The sequence below is a fragment of the Carettochelys insculpta genome, chromosome 8, assembly GCF_033958435.1.
Source record: "Carettochelys insculpta isolate YL-2023 chromosome 8, ASM3395843v1, whole genome shotgun sequence".
Classification (NCBI taxonomy): domain Eukaryota; kingdom Metazoa; phylum Chordata; order Testudines; family Carettochelyidae; genus Carettochelys; species Carettochelys insculpta.
The window spans coordinates 40,345,150-40,357,562 of record NC_134144.1 but is presented as its reverse complement, the minus strand read 5'-3'; the positions used below and the strand labels follow the sequence as shown (position 1 = coordinate 40,357,562).

Sequence of the window (12,413 nt, the reverse complement as noted above, 5' to 3'; positions counted from 1 at the left end):
CTTTATCTGTAAGATGCAAGTTTATCCTCTGAGACTCGTGAGCCAGACAAGTTTCTGGAGCAGAGGTAGTCAATGGGACTATGTACCAAATCCAGACAGCCATGTTTTCAAATGGATATGAAATGTTTTTTACTTATTACTATCATTATTGTTCTTTTTCTCTTTTCTCTGAAGTCTAGACCTTGATTATAACTTCACTAAACAGTTTAGACTTTGACCGGAAAAAATTGCCTAATCCTGTTGAAGAGCATGCTAACAAAATACACCATTACAACCAAGGGCCCAGAATTTGGATGGCATAGTGAAGCAATACAATAATTTAATGGCAACAACCATAAATACCTCAAGACACCCATTCCCATTTGAATACATACAACTCTTTGGCTCACGAAAGAACTGGGTCAAAAGACCAAAATATTCTGGGAGCACCAGTCCCTTAAGACAATGTCATAACTTCAGAAATATATAATATGCCATCTTTCCTCTTCTGTCATACGCATATCATCTGCCTTTTCTCTTTTCCATCATAAATCTTTCCAAGTCATGTCATATATATATTATTTTTGCTGTGTCTGTCCGTCTGTCTGTCTGGGCAAGGTTCTACCATGTTCTCCCCACCAGATTCTGGAAAATTCTATGACATTCTACAAAACTCCCTAAGATTCTACCAAACCATTCAGTGTTCTAGAACATCCTGTGTCTCAAACCAGAAATGGTGACCATGCTGTTATAGAACTTAGCACCACATAATGGTCTTTGCAATGGCACCTGTATCTTGATGAATTGGGTGGTAAATGGACAGCTCCTGGAGGCAACTCTTGCAGGAACAAACCATATCACACTTATTCCATGCATCACACTCTAGCCTGCTGACAATATACTTCCATTTGTGTGGCAGAGACTTCAGTTCCCAGTCCAGTTCACGTTTGCCATAATCATCAACAAAGCTCAGTGGCAGAGCTCGTGTATACCTACAGGACCCTGTCTGCATGTGTGGACAACTCTATATTGCTGCTTCCCGTTTTAGCAATCCGACAACATCCGTGTTGCACTGCCTCACAGTGAAGACAACAAGACTCAGAACATAGTCTACCGTGAAATTTTGTTAACACTGCTTTCTAACTTCTCCAAGTATCAGTTTCTTTGCAAAATAAACTTTCTACGTGTATTACAATAAGTTTCTGTCTACAACTTCCTTCCAGCCCATCTTCTGCTTGCAAGTGGAGCTGCAACAAGTCCTCTAGTCTGACTGAATAATTGCAAATATCCGAACAGCTAATGAACACCAAATGCACTAACTAAACTTCAGACCTTAATGCCACTGCCTTTCTCAGTATTTCACTTCAAACACAGAGGCTAAGACTACGCTGTGGTTTATATTTTGGGATACAAATGTAGTGATATATTTGTATCCCTAAATAGAAACCACATGGCCAAACATCGCATTCAAAATAGCAGGGCTATTTAGAGCATTGAATTTCATTCTCAGTAACCCTTGTCATACAAGGGTTAGAGGGGAGTTCAAAAACAGCACTAATTTGAAGCTCCAGTGCAGCATAGCCTGCACCAGGTGTGAAATAAGATGTCTTGAAATAAGTTACAGAATTTGCAGGGTCCAAGTTGCAGAACTTATTTCAAGCTAGGGCTACAGTGTATCCCTAGCCTAACAGAGAACAGGATATTCTCTTGGGAACAAAGTTTTCACAGCATTTGGGCAAAACATACCTTAGATGCACAGTTTGGATGACCATAGACAACATACATGATATTCTAATGCAGGCGTGTCCAACCCCGTGGCCCGCAGGCCGCATGCGGCCCTGGACAGCTAGTAATGTGGCCCCACAAGATCGTAAACTTTTAACATTATTATGTGATTTATACACATTAACTATATTATATATTTTATATGCTGCCCAAGACAATTCCTCTTCACTCAATGCGGCCCAGGCAAGCCAAAAGGTTGGACACCCATGTTCTAATGTATTATTTGAAAATCAGTGTGACTATATAATAGAACTGTATCATAATGTATATGCACAAATGACAAAGTTGTCCATGGACCCTTAACTTTGGCATATCCTGACTTTTGTTTAGTATGTAATTACATGTTTACAATTTTTCTTTTCTGTGGAGTATAAATTCACCTATAGTAACACCAGAATATAACCACAAGCTGTTAGTAAAACTTAATTTTTGTTCGAAGTATGGCTGGGTTTATTAGAAATCTGCCTCACAATACTGAGTTTGTAACTTTGTTGATAGGAAAATCAGTCTAAAAAAATTAAAGAATAAAGAACTTACATCAACAATCAGGAAGTCCAGCCAGCACCAGGCATTAGTGAAATACATTTGAAAGCCATAGGCCACCCATTTTAGAAGCATTTCCAGAATGAAGATATATGTGAAAACCTTATCAGCATATTCCAACATAGTCTTGATAGTCTTGCGCTGTTCTATATATATGTCCTCAAAAGCCTGTGAGTAGAAAGTGTTTTAAATGTTCATAACATGTCCCAGTTCAGAAATATCAACTAGAAACATGAAGAAAGTGGAGGGATTTGAATTTTTGTGTCTTCTTTGTGCACCACTTTCACCTTTTAGGTTGCCTAGATCCCATTTCACTATATTTGCTTCCATAGAATCCAACTTCAAAAGAGACAGTCTCATCTTACACTTTCTCCACCAGAATATGAAGAATGTGTTTTAAGTATGAATTCTTCTCTTTCTTAAGCAAGAGGAAAAGTCTCATCTCCGTTATTTTGGGAAACAAGAAATCTAGGAACTCCACATGTCATTTTGTGTACTGTTTGTGACCGCAGTAGGCTTGTTTTCTTTCACAATTAAGGTTTGGTTTTTACCAAATCAAAGTAAATAATTTCAGGCTAAATTCTGAAGATTTTTATTCAAATTTGAAATAAACTTTCAGAGAATTTAATGTGAGAAATTTGTCTGTGTAAGAAATACTTAGTGATATCAGGATTTGCAGTTCTCTTTTATTGTTTAAGAGTGATTTTCTGCCAATATTTTCTTGAAGGCTTTTTATTTTTCTTCCAAAAATTCCTCCTGTTCCCAATATTATCCTAGAGAGGAGGAAAATTTTATTTATGCTCCCATTTAAATAAAACCTTTTCCTTGTCAGCATAAGCAAGAAAGAAGACAGCACCAAGTGACAAGCAAGTGTATATGTATTTATAGAAAATTTTAAAATTTGTTTTTGGAAAATGTATTATGCCCACTGATAGTGCAGTAAGTATAGTGCTTGCGAAATTTGAAATGGAATAGTAGTGAAGAGTGACAATCCTTTTGGAAACAATTGCTGTTTGGTGAAATTTTACACATTCCAAACGTTACAAAAATTTAGAGAAGAAAATAATAGTAAGATGACAGTGACACAATGTGGAGAACAACAGGATGGTATAAACAGAATCCAGAGGGTTCCTGAGCTGCACCAGATAATTCAGATGGCCCCAAATCCATCCTAAAATGAAATCATCTGAAGGCAGAAATTTGCATGTGTTTTCATGTCAAAACCATGATTTGCATATGATTTTGTTGTGCTGTCATGTATCAGCCAAAGTTCTCTTAGATGTTTATACATTTATAATTGTCATCCAATTCGGAACAGTAACAAAAGTCAGTAGTATTCAGTTCCAAATCTCTGCAGTGAGTAACCCAGATAAATTCTGAGTAAAGTTACTCCAAATTTATATCAGTATAATTAAAAGTAGAATTTAGCTCAGAGTTTTGGTTCTGAGCCATCTCTAATCAAAATATACATGAATCTTAGCAAATTTTTGACACTTTGTGCGCATGTCAAAACTATAAGGAAACATGAAATGCAGGAAAGTTTACAGATTTTGGACATCAGTATGAATATTTTGCACAGCTGTGATTAAAAGACATCTGTCAAGGCATCTTTATCTTTCAAATTATGACGTGAGTGTTTGCTACTGCTGGTTATATTTTCCTGTTGATCAAAAACTATCCTGTATGCAAATACACTTATAAGAAATCATACTTCAAAATTTATTCTTCAGAATGTGTCATACTTGTTTAACTCACCAGTGCACCACTGCTCAGTAGAATCATGAAGACAATAAATGTCTCAAACCAGTTGTGTTCAACTATGCTGTAGCAGGTTTTCCTAAGATTCCACCAGATTTTGCCTTTTCCATCTTCTATACTTACTTGACAACAAGTGAACTTCTGCACACAACCTGTAAAACATATTAAATAACTAGAAACTGGAATAAAATAGCAATTTATTTGTAGCAGTCTTGCATCCAAATTATTATTAATTTTCTGTGTTTGATAGCCACTCTTTTTCTGAGTAAATAGAAATAAACTATGTCTAGGAAAAAATTAACAGTGATTTGAAATTATAACTAATTTTGAAATTGACTTTAAAAATACTGGTCTGTGTTATGCAACAATTTATGACCTACAGTAGTGCCTCGGAATTATGAACACTTTGGGAATGGAGGTTGTTTGTAACTCTGAAATGTTCATAACTCTGAACAAAATGGTTGTTCTTTCAAAAGTTTACAACTCAACATTGTCTTACTACAGGTTTGAAACTTTATTATGCAAAAGAAAAAAGTCCTTCTGGTCTCCCTTTTATTTTTAGTTGTTCATGTTTTATGTAATACTGTACTGTATTTTTTTTGTCTCTGCTGCCGGATTGTATGCTTCCAAATGTATAAGGTTGACTGGTCAGTTTATAACTAGTTCTTGTAACTCTGAGGTTCTACTGCATATCCAAAAAATAGTACTGTTTGTGGCTGTTAGCCCATGACAGTTCTGTTTGTCCCAGAAAAACAGAGTTGCTCCACATTCTAAGGGCCTTCTCTAGTGACTACAAAACACAATTATAGGAATGGAAAAGTTAATACTGCCAAGTACCTTTATACTGAGCTATATTAGCAATTGATCGCGGGGAGGAGGGGAGGTAGCCAACTTCCAAAGAATTCCTACTTCAACATTTGATTATCACTGAGAAGGGGTCTGTTCTCTTGACTAGTGAAACCAAGCAGGCCCATGGCATTTCAAGTGACAACTGTTATACAGGTTGTATCTCTCTAATCCAGAACTCTCTCCTCTGGCAATGTCCGTACTCTGGCATGATTTCATCTAGCCAGATGACCATGGGTGTGGCTGAGTTTCATGTGGTCCCATAAAGTTTGCTTAAAGCCATCACTCCTGGTTCTCAATGTTCTGTACTTTTATTTAGCTGGAATTTACCAGCTAAGAGCTCAGTAAGAAGTAGAAGTATTGGTAATGTGCTAGACAATATTGACCTCCTGTGGTCCAACAAATTCTCTCGTTTGGTACTGGTCAGGTCCCAAGGATGCCGGACGAGAGAGGTTCAGTCTGTAGACGTAAATCATATTTGAACTAAGCCCGAGTTTGCTAACACAGATCTTTGGGTGGTATTATGTTTTGTTACCTTCTGTAAAGCAGGCTATTGGTTCAAGAGCTTCTTCAGGTTCAATCTCAGCTTGTTCTCCCTCTCCAGGAGGGGCAATATCAACTGTGCTGCCTTCAGATGAGCTGGATGCATTTAGCTTCTGAAAATAAAATCCCATAGGAATTTTTTTTCCTAATTATATATTATTCATAGATTACATTGAAATGTGCCAGTGCTCCATAAATTTTAAGTAAGAGTTTTAGTAAATACTATAATAACGTGCATCACCATAAGTAAAGTTATATTACTAAAATCAACATTCTATGCTTAAGATTTCCAAAATATCTCTTAAAGGAAATTCTAAAGAACAATTTTTCCACTAACTTGTTCCATGTATAAGAATTCTGATTAGAAGGTTCAATAATACTAAAACTGGAAAATCTGCATATGCCATACTGTTAGTTATTTCTCTCTATTATATTGGATACTGTGAATGTCACTTAATTTTTCCAGCACAATGAGCAAACCAACAGCAAGCAGCAAACATATTTTCATGTCCACTACAAATGGTATTTTCTCTGATATGTACAGTGTGAACTGAAATATTGAAAATCAGATCTTTTTTCCAGTAGCCGTCCTTATGACTCTTCACGTGATCTGTTGTTTAAATTTTTTACTATAACGTCAGCTGAGAGGAGCAGCAGGTTAAGTTTAGAACAAGCTGATATTGTGGATTATCTTCCACTGTCCATATACTACCTTTATATGTGGTCAAATCATGCAGTCCATCCTCTGGCAAAATCACTGACTTTGGTGGAAGTTGTGCTCAAAACTGAGGATTGCATAATTCTGAGACTGATCCAATGGCTTCTGAACTCAATGGAAGCTTCCCCAGTGACTTTATCGGACTTTGGATCAGGCCACTGGTCTATAAAGCTATCCATCGTTCTGGTATCTTTCTTTGCTTTTAAATGTGCAAGTAAAACTATTTTAAATGCATTCATTTTTGAATACTATGAAAACAAAAGAAAAACAAAGAATTTGAAACACTTTTTTGTTAATATTTTTAATTTGTCTTGAATTACTTTAATCAGAAATACATTCTTATTTCGTTTTAAATATGTGACGTAAACTAGTCTTCAGCTTTAAAGAAAGCACTGTCCTGAAATACATCATTATAAATCACGCAGAAGTAAAACTAATATGCTACATCATTGTAATTTACATTATAGGACTGGTAAAAACAGATAGGCTATGTCTACATTTGCCCCCTTCTTTGAAGGGGGCGTGGTAATCAGGGTGATGGGAGGTTACTAGTGAAGTGGTGAGATGCATGTGCAGCACTTTATTAGGCAAATTCTCCCCTGCGGCAACTCTGAAGTGTCAAACTTCAAAGTGCCAGCATGCTGCATTGCCGCAGGCACTTCAAAGTGCCAGCGCTACTTCAAAGTGCCTTTATTCCCCAAAATTTTGACACATTGAAGTTGTGTGGGGGAGAATTTGCCTAATGAAGTCCTGCCTATGCATCTCACCACTTCATTAGTAATCTCCCATCACCCTGATTACCATGCCCCCTTCAAAGTTGGGGACAAGTGTAGACATAGCCATAGTGTTACTGCCATATAATTTATGATTCACAAATGGCTACATAGTCTACAGTTAATTTTACAGATTTATGTAGGAATCAATGTAAGTATAGTGAGTACACTATGTGGCAGGGTGTGGTCATGGCTGCAGGAGATCAGAGGATCTGGTTCAGCTATACAATGTGGTAGGGAACCGTAGAGAGCAAGAAAGTGGGTGTCAGTGGCATGACCAGCACTCTGGGAAACATCCCAAGTGGTCTGCACTGCATCACACACTACATATACTTTAATACAGATAACTGGATGTTGACTAGGAGGATTATTTGAATATTGTTTCTGTATTACATAAGAATACAGAATAATTTAGAGGTATTATTTATGTTGAAGCTTTGAGTGTAATTTCTGACCGTGAAGAAATAATCCTATTTTAAGATAAAGTACTTCAAGGCTGATGTGTCATACCCTTAAGTGTTGTGTAAATCTGTGTAGCATCATTTACCTCTAGTTAAGAAGAGCATGATCTCTATTAAGCTATGTAGATATAGAACATTCTGAGGATCTAGCCTAATACTTTTATCAGTCCAGGATATGGTTACTACTGAATCAACAGGCACCACTCTGAAGATCTCATTACCTTGTTTGAATACCTAATGAGCAAATATTAAATTGAATAAAATTATAAACATAATGATTTCGTGCAGACCTGAGATGCAAGACTAGTCATGTTTGTGAACATGGAGACATAAAATTTGGAGGATATCAGTCAGAATGCTGAGACTTGCACATGGAAACTATAATATGATTGAAAGGCATTGACTGTACCTGAGCTCTGGCTGGCTGTGATATGCTCTTTGGCTATGTCTACACTAGAGAATTTTGTTGGCAAAACAGGGGTTTTGTACACAAAAGCCATGGAATGTCTATGTTCAAAATATGTTTCACCTATACGCTGCTAGGCACCATTATATAGTGCAATACTATGCAGAGCCATTTTGAAGAACTCCAGTTGCAACTAACTTTTGTTTTATTCACATGAGGATTCCCACTGAGTTCCCATTGACTTTAGTTGGATCAGATCTCACATGCACAAAATTACTCACAGAGTATGTTTTCGGAGGATTGGGGCCTTAGTGGGGGCTACACATTCCAGAAGCTGACAGACACCATAAGCATATTTCTTTACACTGAGTGTTGTAAGTTATGGTTACATGAAATGCAATACCACCCATCCATATTCTGTTTTGATGTGAACTTCATTTAAAATAATATTTCTGTTATAATAAAGGACGCTACATTAGTTAGAAGAAGATGTCACTCGTCTTGACTATTGTTGCACATTAATAATGTCCTCTCTCTGGACACATGTAGTCACACAGCCAAGTACTCCACAAGCAATATACATTAAGGCATTTACAGATTGTTTTTCAAAGTGTGAAACCTTTATCCTATTTTAGTAATTCTATTTCTGCTATATCAAAAGATAGCAATTTAAAATTTTCATCTGATAGTTGGTCATTCTAGAGTTCATAGACAGGATAATTTTGCAAAATATTTTAAATTTACTTGGCTACCAGGATATCATCACACCTCCCTCCTCATATATTATATAAATAGTGCATGTGTGTACATGTATTATATGTGGAATAACAATCTCTCACACACTTTGTTTCATATTTTGCCATAAATCCAGTTTAACTCATTTGTATCATAGACATTAATAATATTAATTTGATTAATTCCAAAATTAAAATATTAAATACTTATATGAAGATTGCCTCTACACTTATAGCAATTTTGAATAATTTCATTACTAATCTTCAATGTTGGAATATGAAGAAGATCACAACCATCAAAGTATTGAAAGTAGATATATTTAAACCAAAGAAAGCATACTTTTTGTAAATAAGCAGGAAGAAACATTTAAATGTAAGAAAAGAATGTGGATTATATTGAAGTATTTTAGGATTTTACTTTCATCATTTCATTTTGGATATCATCTACATAGCAAAGTGGTGCAGCAAAGGAAGGAAAACTGACAGTTACTAACCATAACCTAAATAGATGTGGAAAGGAAAGAAAAAATGAGAGAAAAGTCCCCTTTAAAAAAGAAAAAATTATATATCTGTTTATTTACTGAAAAATAAATGAACTTCTTCCTGTCACTGGAATTGTGAGCTGTTCCTTTATTAAATGTAAAGGGAAGTGTAAAACTATACATGGTAAAAATAACAACATGATATATTTAAATTATCATAGACTAGGATTCTTTTCCATCCTTTACCACTGAAATCAGTAAGCATTTAGTCACTGACATCAAAGGTCACAGAATAAAGGCTGTTGACTATCAGTCATTAATACTGTGAGAAAGTGCCAATTGTTCTTGCCTAACACAGGACTATGTTGACATTATTTCATTCATCACAATTGTTACATTTGTTAAATAGCAAATGAGAGAAGAGTAGTTTACTATCATAAATATAACAAAGAATGCAATTCCTTAGCATGCTCTTAACTTACTTTTAGGCAATATCAAGCAATGACAAGTGTCAAAAATAGGCTGAGGTATATTACAACCCCTCTTATTTATCCCCCTCTAAAATTAAGAAAGAATGTTTGTAGTTTAGAAATGAAAGTTTTAATGCGATTTTTCTAACAGTAACACCAATAAACATATCAAGACAGTTGAAAGAACTGTATGGCTTACACAATAATTATTTGCCAAATTGTTCCCTTCATTCCCTAGAGAAACTGATCAGTACCTGTAGAGAGGTGTATTTTTCTATTCAGGGATACAAATTTAAACTATTTGTTTATGATGCAGCATTCTCAAGGCCTGAATCAGCAAAACAGCCTGCTTCAATTAGAGCAGAACCTCCTCCCCACTCCACAAACCTATTAATGAAAAAACTACTTCTATGGGCTTAGTGATCTGAAAAAGTATAAGTATACACATTATTGTATAGACTGCGACAGATGGGCATAAATAGCAATGTCGTCTTTAGTAACAACCAGAATTTTTGAGTAAGTAGTTTAATTACAAGTGTATAATAAGCCTATATACTCTTCTTTCTAAAGTAGCACATTATCGAATTTCAACAGCTTAAATCATCAAAGCAAGCTTTGATCAACAGCATGTTGTTGGACCTGTTTCCATCAGAATGCATTCACTTACAACCTATTCTTGCCTCCATTACTTTCTCTCTAGATTTCAATGGGAGCAGGAGCAGGCTGCTAAAATTTTAAGCTTTACATAGTGCTTCATGATTCAAAGTGACAATAAAATAAACAAAGGGACTCAGCCATTACAAATTACCTTTAATAATCCAGCCATTCATTTCAAACTTTGAGTTTTGACTGTTACAAATTTTTGTATGATTTGTTTGGTAACATAAAATATAAATAAAGGAATTCTCCATTCAAAACTGCACGGAACCAAACTATTAATCACAAATACCATGAAATTTGGCTGGGCTATATATTACAAAAATATCTTTGCTACTGGCTTCTCTGAGAGCTTTATTCTGGTCTTTTGGATTAGCTCAAGCATATCTTGATTTACATCATGATATTTTATGCTGCAATGGAGAGTACATTTCCCTTTTATATTAAAAAACAGTGATTAAATGTAACAGTGCTCTTTTAAAAAATGTCGACTGCTTAAAAAGCAGTCATGGGGCACTTTAAAGACTAACAAAATAATTTGTTAGGTGATGATACACCTTTCGTGGGACAGACCCACTTCTTCAGATCATAACCTAACCAGAACAGACTCAATATATAAAGCTCAGAGGTCCAAAAATTGTTATCAAGGTTGACAATTCAGAAGATTTGTTATCATGGTTTGGCAAATTACTTTGTTAGTCTTTAAAGTGCTACATGACTGGTTTTTTGTTTTGATAGAATACAGACTAACATGGCTATCTATCTGTCACTTGACTGCTTAACTTACTCTAACTTACATTTAGTAATGTGAGTCCCTGATTTGAAACAGACACAGGTATCGTGACATATGCATTCCAAAATAATTGTATTTGATGGAAGGGATTTATTATGTGTGGGACCCTACCAAATTCACAGCGATGAAAAATGTATCATGGAACATGAAATCTGGTTCCCCCATCCCCTCATGAAATCTGTTTTTTTATGTTAAACTCTATACGATTTCATGGGGAGACTACTGTTTCCAAATTTGGGGCTCCTGACTGAAGGTTATTTTAGGGGGGTGCCACTCTTACTTCTGAGCTGCCTTCAGAACTGAGCAGCCAGATAGTAGCATCTGCTGATGGAGGGCCCAGCTCTAAAGTAAAGAGCACAAAAGTAAGGGTGGCAATATCATACCATGCCGTCCTTTGGCGCTGTTGCCTGTCAGCAGCTCTGCCGTCAGAGCTAGGATCACAGCCTGCAGCTGCTGGTCTCCAGCTGCCCAGTTCTGAAGGCAGATCCGCCACCATAAGCATAGTACCTAACACCTTCTTCGCCCAATAACTTTGTATCTCCCCCATAACTGTTTTTTTTTTTTGGGTCAAGACCCCTACAATTACAATACTGTGAAAATTCAGATTTAAATAGCAGAAATTGTTAACTTTATTATTTCTAAAATCCTATAACGGCAAAATTAACTGAAATGGACAGTGAATTTGGAAGGGCACTAACTATATGCAATTTTTTGTTGTTATTTCTTTGGGTTTTGGAAAAGAATGTTTGTTTGTAAAAGGCTTATTTATGGCAGTTCTTTTCTCTTCTTTGAAGTATTTTTGTTTGTCTATTTGTTTTTGCTGAATATCATTTTTGGCATATAAATTATGTGTCCTGTTCATGTATAGCTTATGAAAATTCAAGATATGTGGGTGCCCAAATGAATACAGAATATTGCTCTGATTGCCTAGCAATTTCTCATTAACCATTTCAAAATATTAAAAAGTAAATATTGTTATAAATTAGTAGATATGGAAATGTTCATATTGAATTCATTAAGGAATTTAAATATAAACCATCTAGATCCTCTTTTATTACAACAATACATTTATAAGGGCTGAATCAAAAAAGGGTTGTTTTATATTTTTAAAAACTACGCATGCTCCCTTTTTTGTTGCTTGTTTTTGAAGTTAAACATTCCTTTAATTTTTTATCTGTATTACAAAGCCTGTAGAGCATGCAGTTACTGCTAAACTACTTTATAAAAAAAAAAGGCTAGAAGAGTCATTAGCAGAGTTAAATGTATGTTTGTTTTGCCAGTCTTGCCTGACCATGCTGTGATCTGAGTCACGTAACTCAGCAGAGAGCAGCTGTGCATGTTGCCACTGTCTTGCAATGAATAGGGAAGGAACATAGCTGAAGTAGCATGCAGGCCAGTCAATATCCATAAAAAAGTGATTATATACATATAACTTGCTTAGGTAACCTGTGTAAAAGTGGTGATA

The 12,413-nt window shown here is 35.6% G+C and overlaps 1 protein-coding gene across 1 annotated transcript in view; it reads right to left on the bottom strand.

Moving 5' to 3' along the window:
- Positions 1–12,413, bottom strand: part of LOC142017174 (sodium channel protein type 2 subunit alpha-like) — a 128,050-nt gene that overhangs the window by 20,048 nt on the left and 95,589 nt on the right. Inside the window, exons 18-20 of the mRNA XM_075001877.1 lie at positions 5,447–5,567; positions 4,063–4,217; positions 2,302–2,475 (exon numbers count right to left, since the gene is read on the bottom strand). Of these exons, the coding sequence (XP_074857978.1) occupies positions 2,302–2,475; positions 4,063–4,217; positions 5,447–5,567 (450 nt within the window). The remainder of the gene's footprint in view (positions 1–2,301; positions 2,476–4,062; positions 4,218–5,446; positions 5,568–12,413) is intronic.